This window comes from Etheostoma spectabile, chromosome 20 (assembly GCF_008692095.1).
Source record: "Etheostoma spectabile isolate EspeVRDwgs_2016 chromosome 20, UIUC_Espe_1.0, whole genome shotgun sequence".
Taxonomy (NCBI): domain Eukaryota; kingdom Metazoa; phylum Chordata; class Actinopteri; order Perciformes; family Percidae; genus Etheostoma; species Etheostoma spectabile.
Window position 1 is genome coordinate 16357572 of NC_045752.1, and position 18441 is coordinate 16376012.

Below are 18441 nucleotides of genomic sequence, written 5' to 3' on the forward strand. Positions count from 1 at the left end.
GGGGGGGGGGTTATTTTGATCCATTCAGGCAACCACATTCTGACAAAGCAGCGTGGTGACAGCATCTGTCAGCGAGAGGTTACCAGGCTACGTGGCAGATATGATCAGTGGTGCACTTACAAGACCACCATCACACACACACATCCAAAACTGAAAACTCAATAAGGAGGATTCCCATGGTGTACATTGTCTATGGTGTCTCCTGACCACATTCTTTACCATATGCTGTTGGAAAGACCCGTGCGCGAGGGGTTTTCTGTGTTTTATATTGCTGGTGTGAAAGATGACCTGGATATTTAGTATTAGAATGATAATCACAATGGTTGAACAGAAAAGCAAAGAGGACCGCCTACAGAAATTCTAGCTACTATAACATGACATCCAAAGAGAAGAGCTCACACTCCACTTACACCATTGGTTTCCACATGCTCTGACCTCTGACCCTAGCCAAGCAATGTCTACTTGAGTTGTTATCCCTAAACACAGGTTGCAGGCAGCTTAACGAAAACTTGATTTTAATCATTTTTAGAGAGCTAAACTAAAAGTACTTTATAAGAAAAAAAGCACGGACTAGAGAAAAGATGGTGATCATATTTGCTGATTTCATGGTGGGAGGGAGATTATTGTGTTTTTTTTTGCCCTGACTAATCAGTAGTGAATGATCTATACATCCCGCTGATGTGACATGGAACCTCTGGTAACTAGGAGTAGTAAACTTAAAAAGTGTCCGGTGTTTTTTTTTGGGTAAACAAACAAGTTCTGAATCTGTTTACATAAAAAAAAAAAAAAAATATATATATATATATATATATATATATATATATATATATTAATTATTATATATATACACACATAATAAGAATATATAAAAAAAGTATTATATAAATAGATGAACAAATAAGAATTATTTGCCTAAAGATTTGTATTGGGAGAGAGTTAAAAAAAATTAATTTCCCTGTTCTTATTTTTACAAATCAGATCCTTGGGGAACAGTGCGATCTACACAGATAGAGATAAAGTTAAATAAACCATGAACTCAGCCGGCATTAGTGGACAGTCAGTCCTTTTGGACAAGGTCCTCCTAGGGTGTAGGTCAGAACAGGCAGCTGTACAGAACAAACAGTCTTTGAAAGTGCTGCTCTTTGCTGAGGTTTATAACAAACAGAACAACTAAGAAAAAGCCTACTCAGATTGTCCACATGAACCAATCTTTAGAAAGTCAACAACGTCGTTTTTATATAGACATACAGTAGTCATGTGTCCCTTCCCAAATAAAAGAAGGATCCACAAACACCCCATTGTGGATGTTACATAATCTACCAGGGAAGAGAATTCCAAAACGGACTCCCAGTCTTCCTCACACTAGCTTCCTGATGCCCGGGAAGGCCGCGCTGCCTTTAATGTTGGCTGTGTAGTCCGGGCATATGGCAATTGGATTACTGTTGTAGTTTAGTTGACTGCCATGGTCACAGGCTTTCCTTTAGGATGTTCATCATTGTGTAACATTGCAATGATTACACAAGGCTTCTGTCCCACTGTTCTGTGTGTCAGGCTACGGTGTGAGAGCTCAATCCTTTACATCTTTGTCCACCTTGAAAACTTTGTTAACAAGTTTGGAGACTGCCGTGAAGAGCTCTATCCTAGTTGCTTAGGGACCCCATGATCCGAAGGTTACCCCTCATTATCTTCCCATCCATGTCCTCCAACAGTCTTTGAAATCCTCTAATGCTTCTTGAGGACTGTTACTGTAGTTTGGACAAATACTACCTCGTCCGACCATGCTGACATTAGCAATGTCTGTGTGAATTGTGAATTGTTAGAAATTTCAATTTTCACTAGCTTTATTTCCTTCTTAATGTTTCAAAGTAATCCGCTAAAGCGATCTACAGCTCTTCTCCTATTACAGATGATATGTCTTTCCTTATAGAGGAGAGGATATCGCTTGGATCGATGTGGAGTCCACAACGTTTGAATTCACGTTAACCGCATGTTTAAATTGACAAGTTAAATGAAATTGAAAAGGTTAAAATACACGACACATGAAATATCCTTAAAAGTGGCATGCTATTTATACGCCTTCCTACGAGTGTACACAATACAAACAAATCAGACACTCACATGTAAAAACAATACTCCATAGTGCTATTTCTCATGAATGCAGCTAGGTAGCTATTGTGCTATATAGGAAGATGACATTCCTATTATAAATGTGGCTTACAAAGCTCTTTTTTTGGTTATTGTTTCTCTAACTTGAAGAAACAGCTGTCAATGGAGATAACACTAGAAAATATCTAGCTAAAACATAATAGGGGTCTTGAACCAGGCGTATCTTGTTGATCATCTCACAGACACTTAGATTTATCTTGTGGACCCATATGGGGGGGCCCCCAGGCTGGGAATCTCCAGGTGTCCATTTCAGGAAAGAGGTTTAACAAACTCTGAGTTGATTTACCCTGCAATGGAAAACTCTGAGTCTCCGATTCCAGAACAGCTGATTCGAGTTAGTTCAATCAACTCTGAGTGGGTTCATCGCGCGTGCACCATCACTATAAAAAGGCAGCATGAATGGAGCCATGAAACTAGGATTCACCATGGTAACAACCACAAACAAACTGGTCGGCAGAAATACTCATGCACACTCGCACATACAGCGAGTTTGAAAAAAAACGAAAAAAGAAAAAAAAAACGGCTGCTGTAAAAGAGTGAGAATGTGGGAATGTGGGTGTGGGAGAAAATAAATTGCTGCTCGAGTCAACGCATTAGATCTAATATAATGTATTAATTTCATCTTTAATCACAGATAACCTATAATATTACTGGTGAAATATGGAATGGTAGTAGGCTACCCCTATCATTTCATTTAGGTGCAATCCTGCGGGCCAAAAAGTAATCTACTACTAATCCCATTCTAAGGTTGCAGCAAAATCATTAAAAGAATTGTGATTTACAATCATTTATTTCTTTTTAATGTCTCTTACTGGTTTGTGTCCAGGGAACGAAACACACACACGTTGAAAAAACATTGCCAAGCGAGTCTCACTCTTCTGACGACGCTTGGCTGTACGGTGGCTTTCCTAAAATTCTCTGCATCAACAATATTGTACAGAAAATTGGCGTATGCAAAAAAAAAAAAAGTAATGCGACAAAAAGAATTGGCTGGGATGTAGAGCATGTCCACGATGGGTGACGTTAGTGATATGAGAATGGATAAGGTTACGTAGTTTACATAACTGATAGACTGGAAAGAAAAAAACGATACCGCTCAAATAGGCTAGTTATCTGGAAATGAAAATACATCCATATAGTCGAGGCCTCAATATCATCTCCCGAGGAATGTTTAACTCCCTGCAAAGTAATACAGCTTCTTCATCCACGGGATCGTCGACAAAAGGACATGCTATGTTCGAGAAAAAAACTAAACGTTTTATAGTGTGCCCAACAGTGTTAATAAACCAAGCCTGTTTTTTTACTCATGCTGATGCAAACTGTTCTAAAATGCGTCTGACACAGACTGAATGAATGAGGAAATTAAAGAGCGCTGTGTCAGAGGGAGGAGACTGAGAGAAGAAAACCCGCTCCCGATCAGGTTAGGTTCAGACTCAGTTACCATAGTAACTGACTAAGGTTAAGCTACCTGTCTTTCTGAAACGAGCTGGAGTTACCCCTCTCTCTCAGATTTGATTAACCTCCCTTTCTGAAACAGAAAACCCAGTTTCCCCTCATCTCAGGGTTAACAAACTCAGAGTTCTCACTAAACCTCCTTTCTGAAACGGAGCCTTGGCTACACTGTTTGAATGAATAAGGATCTTTGGAGCGGTAAGGACGACTGGGCGCTCAAATAAGACAGCAGTGTTTCTTATAAATATCACTGGTGTCAGGTCAGATATTTGACAGGGCAACAGCTTCTTACTGACAGACAGGGTACCTTAGTGTTATTTAGCTGGGCAAGTCCAGTACAGGCATTTGCTAGCAGGAAGTCGCCACTCAGGACAGCCATCTTATTCCCAAATTCCATGTCCTTCAGCGGGCCATCTGAATCCGTCCACCCCTTCAGATCAACTATCCCACGATGCACCAGGAACGCCGTGTGGATCAACTCAGTGATTTCTGCTAAGTGCCGCTGACTATGAAACACAAAAAAGAATACATTTAAAAATCTCAGCTTTTTTTGTCAACAGCTTTTAAGAGAGGCGTTCCAGAGGCTTGACAGTTAGAGAGCTTTTTGACAGAAACCTTTTTTATTGTCTTTATACTGGTGAAATATGCAGGTTTGACAGGTTTGAAAACTCATTCACAGCATCACGTACAGGTGCGCTGACCACAAAGGAATCGATCAAAACAAAGGATTTGTTGGTTTCATTTCATCCTTCTAGCAACAGGGGAAAACATCTATTTAGTCAATAAAACTGCAATATTCAGATTGGGGAGCCTTGTTTTTTTATTTCAATATAATATACATAACACTGCTCCAAACAAAGACTGTTCACTGGACAATCACAGTTTTCAACTGCGATTCAACTGCAATCTAAACATGTACTTACTGGACATCTTAAAAGAATAAATAAAAATAAAAATAATTTAAAAAGTATATATAAGAGATATCTCTACAACTACAATTTAGTTTAAATATTTTCAAGTCAAAATCAGCAAGTAGGGCACAAACCAACATATGTCAGAAATCTGACTGCACAGTGGCTCAGGGGTTGTGTTAAAAAAAAGAAATTAAAGTCATCATTAGCAAATAAGAGCCATTTTTGATTATGAGAGAAAAGACATAAAAGTGGGCTTTGAATAGCGCCTTTCAGAGCAGCCTTAGGGAGGATATAATCAAATGTTGATTCAGTCATTGGTGAGGGATAATTAGACTCCTCTCCATATGGAAGGAGCTCGCCACGCTGCGACAGGAGGCATCCATCCAGACAGGGTTGGGTGCGCTGATAGCCACTTACGACCTTCTTTCAGCTGCGGAGAACCTGATGAGCCAGTCGTCTGCCTTGTGCTCCAACCCCTTACTATACACACACACCCTCGCACATACACACGCGCCTTGTAGCCAGGTAATTGCCGTGTTTGACGTCGACATGAAAAAGATGTGATTAAAATTCAATAATGTCATCTATTTCACCTCTCAATCACATCTATTGTCTGGTTGGTTTCTCAGTTCGGTGATGCAGAGTAACAACACAGCTCCATATCAGAGTTAATAAGTTCAGGGTTTAAATAAGAGGAAATTAACAGATTGACAGTCACATGTTCTCAAGGTGCCTTGGAGTAATGGCTACGCTCGACAGGTTTCAAGAAGAGAACTCATTGTTACTACAGGTGGAACAGTATAAAGAGCTGTGGCTGATTTCAGGTCACAAAAATAGTATTTTAAAATGTTTTCCAAAAGCCAAGGTCAGCCTTAAGGTGGCGGTGTACTTTGTTGTTTAACTTGATCTGAAAAGCCCCCCCCCTTGCTTATGCTTTTGACTTCACATTAACACGCCATCGTAATGATCAATCAAGTTGGAAAAAAAGGTTAGTGCAGGTCTGAAGAGTTAAACAGGAGCATTTACATGGCTTCATCTAATTTAACTAACAATGGATACAATATAAAAAAAACAGATGGGAATGCCTGGTTTTGGTGATTCACCAAAATGACTATGGATAGCTGTGGTAGGATAAGCAAAGTATGGCAAAATCTCTCATTTGAAACACTTTTATATTTTATTGTTATTTCATTTTGAATTTTTGATTTTAAAATCCCCAAAACAGCTGAACCCTAGTGCATACACATCCCAAAGCTGTGCCTCCAATCTAGCAGTCCTGATCAGTAGCAGTTGAGCTTTGGGGAGGAAAAAGGGGGACAAGGGGGCCGGTATATAAATAGCTTTGGTGCCCAGTTGCATAGCAACCGATGCCATCTTGCCGAGGTGTAACGCCCCTCACCACGCCCCTTGTCCTGACTGTTCTCTTCCATTTTCCTCCCTCTGCAGTCTGCCTCGCCATGAAATACAGCTTTGCAGATGTGAGTGTGTCCCTGTGTGTGATGTAAAGAGGTGGCCTGGCTTTCATTTGTCACAGGAAATTAAGAGGTGTGATCGGTAAAAGTTGACTATCTGTGAGAATCTATCTATCTATCTATCTATCTATCTATCATGGTGATACTTTGGTGAATCATCAGTGTCAGGCAGCAGAGTGGGAAATGTTTTACAAATGCTGCCTGTCAGGAGGGAGGAGACCATCCCCCAGAGGTTTCAATCACCCCCTCAAACCCGCCCCACCCCAACTCCCTCCATCCCTCCATCTCTCTCTAATGAGCTCAGGAGAGGTGGGGTGAGAGAAAGAGAGAGCAAGATAGTGCAAATGAGGTGATCAAGTCATGCTGTGTGTGTGTGTGTGTGTGTGGACTATCCATCAGACATGAGTGAGGGAATGCATGTTGGATTGTGATCCAGTGCCACAGTAATGCTAGTGCCAGGTAGTGACATGAGGGGAGTGTGTAATAACTCGTCCTGTAGAGAGACCCAACCTGCTGACACGGCTCGGCCACACAGCCTGAAAAGGACCGGACTCGAGTGCTTCCATGGTGCCCGGGTTATTCCAATTAGTTCTAATATTAGGATGTTTCTGCACAGACACGGCTCCACTACACACATGTGCTTTGTGCCAGCTAGCAGTAAGAAAGAAGCCATTCAGGCACCCAGCGCACAGCCATGCCAAACACAGCAGTCACTTCTGGAAACCACTTGGAACACACCCACACCCCTGTTCAGAGCTGCTGGTAGTCCATGTGTGTGAGAAAGCCAGAGAAGACCTTGGGGTGCTACCTCAAGCATTTTACCAGGAGTACATTAATACCATATTTAAATACTTATTCAACGGTATTTAAATATAATAACATAAATAATTGAATATATGTTATAGATATGTTATAGTTTGTTAGATCTTTGCCTAGAAATTTTATAAAGCAATTTTCTATCATTTGTTATAACAAAACTAAACAGACTAGCCAGTCTGTGAGACTTTTATGCTCACTGTAGAGAACTCTAAACTGTCTGGCAGATAAAGGTTGACGACCAAAAATAGTTTTTTGGAGATGCAGTGAAGTAAATGTAATAATTAGCCCGAGGGTGGTGTCAGAATCTGAAATCTACAGAAAAAGTCAGGAGTCAACTTAAGTCATTAGGATTCCTCCTGTGTGTAACACAAATGTCTGCACAATGTTTTCTGGCAATCTATCAAGCAGATGTAGAGATGTTTGGAGAAGTGCAAATTGGGACCTGTTGGTAGCACTGGACAACAAGTCAGCAGAGTTCTTTTCACACATGCACTAAAACCTCGAAGGTATCTAGACATTACCCGTACGTGAGAATGCAAATGTCTGAATCTGTGGGACTGGACATTAAACAGAATTTACCCAGCCAGCTGACCTAGTACAAAGTCTGTGTAATGTCCCATTGAGCCCATGTGCTAATAGAGCAGCTCGCTGTCCGGAGAATTCAGTGAGTGAGCGTTTCTATCCTGTAGCTGGCGCAAAACCGGAACAATACAAACATCAGAGAGTGAAGAAGAAGGGTGACATACACAAAGACGGCAACAAAAATGTCTAACTGGAAAGACAAGATTAATCGTCAGTGAAGGGCGACACTGAAATCGTCAAGACAAATTATTATTTATAATTATATTATTTGTCTTGGCGATTTCATGTTTATATATATATATTTTTTTTAAAGTGTATTTTTTACTGTGTCTATTTAATGTGTATTTGTGTTATTCTGATGTGTGTGAATTTTTCTTTTGAGCTGCAGTAACAAGTGAGTGTGGGATTACTACAGATTAATACAGATAAATTATTAAAAAAATACCTTATCTTAAATACCTTATCTTAAATTCAAGGAATGGCAAGAGACTCAGTTGTTTGTGACTGCAGTGCAATCATGTAATGTAATCATGGGTTTATCCTCAAATTTAATGGCAATCTGTCCAAAAGTTGTCAAGATATTTCCATCTGAACCAAAATGGTGGACAGACCGACCAACGCCACCGCCAGTACATAATAATAATAATACATTTTATTTATTTACAATACAGTACATACAGCCCCTATGAAGAGAATACTTTCAGGCTGATGCATTTTAGATTGTTAGCAACAACTGAGAAATGTTTGCAAATATTTATTAGGTGAAACTGCTATTGTGATGTTGCTGAATAATGGTTGCTCTGTTTAGTAAGTTTGCATTAAAAAAGATTTGACATTTTTCAGCCTAATACATATCATGATAATTAATATAGCAGTGAATACAAAACAGCAACTGCAGGGTGGACAAAATAGTTACTGAAAGGACTTTTTGAAGAAAAAAAAGAAAAGAAATTAGCCTCAACCTAAATATAACCAGATACAAAAACTTATCCTAATCTTGTAACTGTGGTTCTATTGCCCCCAAATTCTATCATATTTGCAAGATGATGTAGTGCTTCATTTACAGGAATTGATATGGACAATAACCACAGAGGACAAGATAGAATTACCTGACACAAGGGTATTATTTCACTATTTATCCTTCAGCAGCCATGTAACTGGGACAAAAGTGGCATCGCCTTTCGTGGTCTGCTTGCCATGCACATTTATGGCATGTTTACTGCCCGATGTTTTCTCCCAAGCATTACATACATGAGAATGGAAAATATGGAAGCCGGAAAGATCTGCTAGTGAATGGTTACAGATATGAACCATTAGCTGTGGATTTAAACTACCAGCTTGGTTTGAATGTATTGAATGATTAAAGTTGGTAGACACCTTTTTAACATTTGCAAAAATCCTCAAGGGTCAAGTGTTTTTATGCAATTTTTTTTGTGTGCAATAGCATCCAATGACATTTTTCACAGTTAACCAGGCATTAGGGAATTTCCTGCATAGGTGGAGGATTCATCAGTGCATCCTGCTGATGTTGACACCATCCAGAGCTGTAAAGTCAAACATGCAGTGTTCAGGGAGTATACCAGATGGCAGGAAGTGTGAGAAACATCAACAAACCAAAAACAAAGCCAGAACAGCAGCTCACTGGTTGGCTGATGCCAGTGGCTGCTGAAGGAGGGGGGGGATGTATTTGTATATAGTGAAATGGGCTTAGTTAAGGTATGTCAACTAGTGCCAATTCTTTATCATAATGATCTTTTTTATACTACAGTTTGTAATGGTGTAAGACTAAAGTAAGGGGAAACACAAAAGAAACGTGGCTTATGGCTTAAAAATGTACTTTTCCTCCCTACATTTAGACCTTTTAAGTCCCACTCCTTCTATGCGTGCTGTAATCCGAGATTCTCTGTTCTTAGTTTTGGTAGCCGGGACTGCCACGCTTGTGTGTGAGTGAATGTAAGTGCCCCTTTACTCACTGATTATGTAATATTTACCAGTGTTTTAGTATTCAAGATCGGTCTTGGTCTCAAGACCACTTTTTGAACGTCTCTGCATCGTCTCTGAATTGACCACATTTTCACTCGGTCTTGTCTTGGTCTCAGATAAAGCGGACTCTGGATTTTATTTCAAGACCGGTCAAGACCACAAGTGAAGGGATTTCGCTAGAATGACATGCATTGTCTGATTTATGCCTAGGAGTTAAAACTTGCAAATGCAACTAATAACTTGATCTTGGTCTTGACTCGGTCTTGCCCTGAATTGGTCTTGGTCTTGACTTGGTGTCAAAACGTTTCAGTCTCGATACGCTCCGGTCTTGGTGATGACTCGGTCTTGGTTTAGGTGGTTTTGACTACAACACTGATATTTAACTTGCTCATTAAAAAAAAAAAGATATATTTCAAGTAATATTTAAAATTAATTTAGAGGGCCCTAGCGCCCTCTGTTGGCCAGCCGCCGCAGGTCGACAGTGGATGGATCTAATTAGTAATGGGCAAAGCTGCAACCAACTTGCCATCTTGTGACTCAAACCTACGTAAAATAATGCAAACATTTATCCTGAACCTCCATAACTCAAGCTTTATTTTTATGGATTTACCTAGGATAGATGCCGCTGACCATGCCCTGAGACAGAAGATTGGAGGCTGTGTGGCTCGGCCCCGCAGCTTTCGACAACAACAGTACGATCAGTCCTCTCAGCTGAAGGTTGTTCCTGTTGTCGTTGACAAAGCCCCTGCAAAGAAACACCATCAGCAGATTAAAATACAAATAAACAAACATTCAAATCTTGATCCTTTATTCAACGGTGATATGGACCCATGGTCCGTTAGCTCTGTAAGAAAAAATGTTTTTTCCTACAATTGTCCTCGACAATCAAAGCAGACACACTTTACTGGCAAGCAAACTGAATGCTAAGTTTGCCCCTGTGTTTACAAAATGCCACAACGCAGTATACGGTCCAATCTTTCAAAGCAGCAAAGGAGTTTTAAAAAGGGGAAGCATGTGGCATTTATGTTTCTAACATCTAACCCTACACAAGGGTTTGTCAAAGTCTGGACCAAGGTCCGCATCCGCACCGACCGGCAAGTAAATTTCAGTCCCAGCCCATAGCTTGTGTTATGAATAGAAATAGTTACGTAGTGTAACATTTTCTAATTTAAAATAAATGTTCTGTTGATCAATTGTTAGTGACGTTGAAAATTCAGTAGTGGTGTTAAGCTGACCGTAGTTGATCAGTAAGCCATCTGGATGGACTTATTTTTACAACTAGAATTATTGTTTTGGTATTACAGAGAACGAGTAGGCTACCAAAAAAGGTACCGTTGGGTACACAAGTTGACCACTACTCAATTGAGTACTTAATTCAATAAATGCTGCTTAAATGTTATAATTAAGTTGATTAAATGTTATTTTGTTATTGTCAATGACCTAGCATTGGAATCAGATGCTTTGAGTAATAAGTCTGAGAACCGCTGTCGTACACCCTGCTGCCATCTATTGCGAAGTGCCTAATTGCACTAACACCTGCTCCCACTGCTCTACCCTGTTTTAATGAGCAATGTTTAAGAAGCAGTAACAGCTTGAAAACACCCCTCATGCATAGTTGAAACTATGTAGTTCATAGTTGAAGGAAAATAAAGTTGGCCAACATATTACTTCCAAAGTATGGCTTATTTGTCCTTTGTGCTGAAAACCAGTCCCACTGACTTCCATGCAGGTAGGCAGTGGGAAGTGCACTGTAAAGGCTGCTAATCATCAAATCTATCACTCAATGAGTTAATGAAATTATTGAGACCGCTATTGAGACATGACACTGAACCAAAACAGTAAAGTTATTGGCTGACCCAAACAATGACTTTGGACAAGCTAATAGAGTGCTCCATAGAGCTGAGGGAGCTGCATGGTGGGGTGGTTAGTCTCTGTGGGTTTGTCACTATGAACGAGCCATTGTTAATATCAAAATATTGATTATAGCAGCTTTAAAAAGGTGTTGTAAAGCTGAATTACAGGAATATAATTGATCTGTTTTGCTGTAGGACTATATATTTCTTTTGGGTTTGAAGGGAGGGGGGGGGGCATACCCACAGAGATGCACACAGAGCCCAGAGGTAGCTGCCTGTGTAGTGGGCAGATTAAATATCTTTTTACACTCTCTGGGGAGCGGTTAGACACAGCACCTCTAATCCTGTCCCTATGGGAGCCCCTTGTGCCATGAATCACGCTCTCATTAGGGGCTCCGAGGCAGACAAGCGACCACGCCCCCCTCCGCTCGATGCCCAGACACCGGCCTCGCCACCCCACCTCCACCCTCTATGACCCACCCCTCTGCACCACAGGGGGAGGTGAAGGCACCCGAGACAGAGAGTGGATGTGAGAGATAAAGCATGAAGAAAGGGAGGGAACGGAGAGAGATGGAGGGAATAGAGGCCAGACAGAAATGAGAAAGCCAGAGTGGTGATTCAGTGTTCTGGTGTAAGGAGAAAAAAACAACAACCACATACCCTAAAGCTTTGTTCCTTCCCAAAAAACATAAATCCCCTCAAGCTACCTTTCTCAAAAAAAAAAAAAAAAAAAAAAAAAAAGCAGATACAGCTGGCATTATGTAGGGCTGTCTTTCATCGCAGCTGATGGGGTTTATTTAGGGTTACTCTAAATTGTTACTCAATTGGAAAATATAGACTAGCCTGGCGCAGTGATGAATGCAGAGCATCGGCCGATGAACAGAAAACTAAAAATTAAGAGGCTGCTTTCCTCTTGGGGAGTCTGGTTAAGCCAGTGGCCTGAGGGTGGTGGATGATTAATATTTATGTCACTATCCATACCGGCATACATCAATCAATCATAACCACCCTCCCGCAAAGGGGTGGGGCAAGGATGATGTGGAAAAGGAGAGATAGCACAGAGAGGGAGAGAGGGAGCAGGAAGAGAGAAATGGGCTGCTGTCATTTTAAAGGGTTGTGAACAGGTCACCACGCCTTCTGCTCCGCAACTGCAGCGCAGGAATTCAGGAACTTTAGTCGCTGTATCCAGGGGCTGGAATTAATGGATGCAAATGTATGACCTCAGGAGTGTGGTGGCATATGGATCCTGTTATTATCTTATCTTCTTATTGATGCCATTTACCCCTTAATTATTAAAAGAAGGAAGGTGCCTGCACTTCGAATGTATGCAATGAGTGTTAACTGTGCACAGCAGATAGCTTTATAGATTATGTGTTTAGAAAGTCGCACAACAGTTAATTCCGATTCCCAGGACTTGATTCGCACAATTCCAAAATGCCACAGAGTACAGCAAGTGGTCCTCTGAATGGTGTGTCTGTAATAGTGCTGTCAATCTTCCTCTAGAATACCATTTAAATTTAATTTATTTTAATATTCAAACAATATTCAACTATCCACTGCTCTAATGCAGCCTGTTATTAATATGTACTACACTACGCAGGCTTATGCAAAGTCAATGCCACTATAAGCATGTGGTTGTTGTTACACCTTCTGTCCACTAGAGGGACTTCCAACATTAGCCTGTCCTTGAAGGGGACCTATGTTATGGCTGTGTTTATATTCATTTTCCACCACGAGCACACAGCGACCAACACAAATCAACAGAGATCTCTGTGATGAAACATTATCTAACAAGAGTAATGAAGCGGCTCTGTTGTAAAGGCTAACGGTGCTCGGTTAGCACAATGACATCATGTTAAAAAGCACAGCTAAAACGATTTGTAACAAACAAACTAACCATCGGTTTAGTCATGATGCTAATGGCATTGGTAACTTAGCCAAACGGTGCTTCCATTACTATTTTAGTGATGTATAAGTTGACCGGTTCCTTTCAGATTGTCACGTTACTGAGAATACAGCTATTAGAAGGTAATATATGAAGAATGTTAAAGTCATGTTAAAACTATTTCCCCATCCTTCTTCCGATTCCCAGCGGCAGCCTGTTATTCCCACTGTACGTTACCTCCGTGATCTAAAGATCTCAAACGCCTTGCATTTCTCCCTCCTGCGAACTTCATCATCAGACTTGACATGACATGACAAAGCACTTTGTTTACACATGCGGGCAGGCCAAAATAAGAAGTAAATTAGCTAAGGTTAGCCAACATATTTAAAAAAAAACAAAAAAACAAACATTCAATGGTAATTTCAGCGTTCAAATAGTAGTGATTTTTTTACTATTTGAATTGTATTCAACTTTCGGAATTTGCTCCAACAGCCCTAGTGTATAATGTGGCTCTTGCCTCTTGCAAAGTTCTTGATAAAACATGAAGTTGGTTTTTAAAGACTCATAAAACACATTTGCCGCATTTTTTGGACATTTTTTTGTGAAACCATTGGAGGAAATGTGTATGACATTACCTGTGTGCATTATGCACATTCCTTCTTGCATGTGTACATTAAACACAAAATGCTCCCCATGGTAACTTTAAGGGCTGATGCGTTTTTTCCCCCCCCCAAAACTTTAAATATTCATGATTTAATAATGAACCATAAAAGTTAGTTTTAAGAGATTTTGAGGCTGCCCATTGGCAACAATTACTTTAAATATCTTGATGTTGCTTAGTGTGCTTTTCTCTCCTCATGTTTCTTGGTCTGTCATCAATCAAGCACAAATCCACTCTTCCCCCATACTGTACTCTTAGTTCGACACTAGAAGGCTGTTGTCACATTCATCTGTTGGGATGGGAAAGTTTATCTGAGCTTAAATTAAAAATCATGGTGAAACAACATCACAACTAATTTGGAGGACAGTTGTACAATGTGCAACTTACACATTTGTGATGCGGAAACCTGAAACCTCTAGTGCAGGTACACTGAGAATGGGTGAAGTTTTAATGGGCCAACAGAATTTTCTTTTTGAGGAAAAAAAACCCCTACATAAAACAGACTGGAGAGGATCTTTAATTTCAAAATCCATGCATGCATGTCCACAATGTAGTAAATATGCAGGCTAGTTGGGCACCATTTTACTAATCTTAATGGTCATCTTATTGATCAAGATATTGAAAATCAAGCTTGAGACTGCGAAAAGAAAATGTGAGAAAACACTGGAAGGAAACACTAGTCGAAGTCAAACTCTCAAGGACTGTCCTTAAAACAAGTTTCTTCTCCTGGGCCGCAGTACCCTCGCTGTAACTCCAGACTTTGGGGCAAAGTTAGCTGAGCTGCAGTTTTTGAGAATGAAAGGAAAGGAAAAACCGAAACCCAACTCCACGAGGGTCTGCCTGTCTGCTATTGTGGATATTTTTATCTGCCGTGTGTCTAAGGCCGAGACACAGTGGAAATACGAACCAGACAACCCAAGCTGACAGTGAGGAGTCAGACTGTCAAGAGGTCTGCTTCCCCCCCCTCAACACCCCCGCCCCCTTGCTACAACACCCAAATGGATTGTCATATCAGATTTAGGTGTATAGGTTATTACACCCTTGGGCTCCTGTTTCCAACACAACCGTCTGCATGGCAGGATTGAGTTTAAGGACTCTCTCTTCTCGATCCCTTTCCTTGGTTATCAAAGTTTCTGAATTCTTTGATAAAACATAAAAAAAGCTCTGGCAACTCTTCTGATGAAGTGATTGGAAAATAAGATCTGGAAGATGTGACCTGTTGTGGTTTCTCCTTCATCAATACACAATTTTGGGTTTGAAGTATCACAAGTAACAACTAGCATCACAAGTAAGCTCTGTTGGCTTTGTGCAGATATCGCAAAATACTGGATATGGAAAACATATGCCTGGTATGGTCATTGGCCTGTTCAGGAACATCTAATCAAGTTGATTTATACCAAAAAAAAGAAGGTGGCTATGACACAGTAAACTGTTTTGCCCTCATCTGCAAGAGAAATCAGTGAACAGTAAGCCTGCACGAATCAGGGAAAAATGTGAATCAAACTTTTTTAGCTTAGAATTGATATCACGATTCTCTGCCACGATTTTTTTCACACAAAAGTGTAAAGTTTATTGCACACATGAACCATGACAAAAAATAAATTGCCAGTACCAAACAGATTTTTTTGGTACCTATATAGCACATTGCGCATCACCACAAGCCTGTAAACATAGAGGCTTCAATGAAAAGAAGGGAGAGCATTGCAGAGCATGAGAGTGCTCTAACACCTATTTTATACAGTCTGTTAAAAACTACAAAAATTAGTGTGTTTGTGATGCAGTCGGCTTGTAAAATTAAATGAGAAACTTTTTTTTTTTTAATTTAAAAGAAAAATCTAAGTCATTTAAAAATGAAATCGTGACCAGAGTGAATCGAGATCTCATAACAGGATGTATCGACAAAAACTAGGAACGGTGGTACACTTGTAATTGCATATTTTACCCTTGCATATTTTACCCTTAGTTGTAGTCTTTGGTCTTTCTTTGAAATAATGTCTGACGAAGAAGGGACAGCGGCATCAACGGGTTGCTGCGCTTCGGTGGCGTTCAGTGGCTGCTATGTTGAATGTAAACAAAAAGCTGCTTGGTCGCTTCTCTATCGTCATCGTGTTAAACCCGCCAATAGAGGGCCAGGCAGATAAGCCAGTCTGTGATTGGTTCCCGCAAAATTTTGAACTGAAACAGAAGAATTAAACATGCAGATTTCCAGACCGAGCTGCAGGGCAAATCCAAATCACCGGCAGAGTGGGCGGGGTTTACACAGGCTAAGGAAAGACACCAAACGCTTTCAAATCCCTTGTCTCTGTTCTGAAGTATCTGCATCGTAAGTCATAACATCTACATCTTAATACTTATTCCCTGTTGTATATTGTTCTTAACGTTTATTATTTATTTTCTGTCAAGCAATTCTAATTCTATTCAGTTTACATCCTTGTCCCTTCATAGTCAATATTTAATAATAAGCTATTGCACCGATCAATCCCTACACGGTCCTCTTTTGCACTTCCACCACTGCACACAGTCTACCTTTTGTTGGGTTATGGTTGCCTAAGCTACTGGATGCCTAAGGTTTCCCTCTGGATGAATAAAGTATCTATCTATCTATCTATCTATCTATCAAAATTGAACAGTTTGTCAGATCCAATAAATGCTTCACCAGTCTAGTGAAAGTGCACAAATCAAAGCTAAGGACAAACAAATCTTTAACACTACAAGGATGGGAGATAAGATATATTGTTTCATTTCTCTCAACTCAGTACTAACTCAACTATATTCCAGATACTGTCTAAGAGGGCCGCTACGAAACGATGAATTTTGGCTCCTATGGTAAAACATTTTCATTTTTGTTAGAATTAAAAATGGGAATTACTGGAATTGTTGGGTCTTTTTAAATTATACAGTGTGGTCTAAACCTACTCTATATGTAAAGTGCCTTGAGATAACTGTTATGATATGATACTAGAACTAAAATTGAATACATACTGCATACTCCTACTTAAACTTGGAGTATGATGCACACAGGCTCTTTTTTAGATGGTTATTGCAAATGAATACACACAATATAGCATCTGATACCATAAGAGACACCAATCATTGACAATAGCTGTTGCATGACTGAAAATATATGTATTGATTTATGGATCACAAACAATTGTTGTTTACCCACATGCCTAGGAAATGAAAGTGGATACTATGAATGCATCTGCAGGTGGGATGAAGTGTGCTTGTTTGTTTGTTTGTGTGTGTGTGTGTTGGTCTTGAAAGAAACAACCTAAATTTCAAACCCCAATTATATGAGTTGCCAAAAAACCTGGTGGGTTTAATTTTAAGTTTGCCTTGCATTTGTTAGTTTTTTTAACAAAACAGTGGCTAATCAAAGTTTTGAATGCAATCATCTGTGCAAAAGTAAAATTGCTGATTACACAAGAGGCCCACATCAGAGTGAGGCCTAGTAATAATGGAAAACTAGCTGCACTCAAGGACTTGGGCCATGGTTTTGTTGGCTCATGTGGTTTTATTGTCATGCTTGGCACCAAAGCAGTTGCTCTCCTTGAAGTTTCTTTCACTTTTACCGTTCAATGGTTTTTCTTGGGTAGTTTTTCCTTTCTTTCTTTCTACGTGAGGGTCAAAGGACAAATTATGTTGTATGCCCTCTGTGGCAAACAAAATAAGTATATATATATGTATAATATAACAAAATTGACTTAACTCAATTTTAATCCTCCTTTCAGGGTTAGTAGTAGGGGTGTACGATTCCGAAAATGTCCCGATTCGATTCAAAAACGATTCTTGATTAAAAAACGATTCACAGTATTTAAACGTAGTTACCTTTCCCATGTATGTATTCATATAAATATATTTTCATATCCATATTATACATGTGGATTTGTTAAATTTGTCATTTTAACGCCCTGTTATGATGTATGTGTATGTTGTGTGTGTGATGTCTTGAAACTACTGGGGCCTTGAATTTCAATAAAGTATCTATCAGGGGTTTGCAGTAGACATACAATACAAAATAAAAAAATAAATTAAAAACATATTGATCATTGGAATTCTATGAATCGATTTTGAACTGGTAGAGCACGAATCGCAATTAGAATCGATTTATTTGCACACTCCTAGCTTAGTGGTAGTATTGTCTAAGAGGAAAGGTAATTAGGCCGAGTTACTGTAAACTGAAAGCTAGTTGGGGTTTTATATTCATGCCGAAATAGAGTGAAACAATAACCCTCTTTTAAAAGTGGATTATCTATTTCGAAGCTTTGCTGACAGACACCCAGTCTCGTGCTACGTTGTCACATTTCGTATTACTGTTTGGTTTGGCGGAGGAGAGGTCGAAGCTCAGCGGAAACCAGCAGAAGGTCAGCAGGGTTAACGTTACCTTGCAGTGTTGAGTAAAGGGTGTTTGGTCCCGACCAGCTTCCTGACGTACATGGCAACATTACTGATTTCATCACTGAGCAGGCAGCGGAGACTCATGAAGGAGGTAGGATATCCGACGATCCTCTCTGCATCGGAGACCACTTTAGTCCAGTTCGCAGGTTCAGAGCCGGAGAACAGACTCAGCGTGCTCTGTCTTCGGCTGGACAGAGCCCTGCAGGTAAGTCGTGACCATGAAGCTGGAAACATTTCTTCTCGCTCTCTCTCTCTC

At 40.0% G+C, this 18441-nt stretch overlaps 1 protein-coding gene across 3 annotated transcripts in view; it reads right to left on the reverse strand.

The window, feature by feature from the left end:
• pdss2 (prenyl (decaprenyl) diphosphate synthase, subunit 2) overlaps positions 1-18441 on the reverse strand; it is a 30999-nt gene that overhangs the window by 12288 nt on the left and 270 nt on the right. For 2 of the 3 annotated variants that reach the window (XM_032501266.1, XM_032501265.1), the window contains exons 2-4: positions 18172-18421; positions 9999-10133; positions 3926-4124 (exon numbers count right to left, since the gene is read on the reverse strand). In XM_032501266.1, the coding sequence (XP_032357157.1) occupies positions 3926-4124; positions 9999-10133; positions 18172-18419 (582 nt within the window). In that variant the 5' untranslated portion in view covers positions 18420-18421. Of the gene's footprint in view, positions 1-3925; positions 4125-9998; positions 10134-18171 lie in introns of all 3 variants that reach the window. The other variant, XM_032501264.1, reaches the window with a different exon arrangement.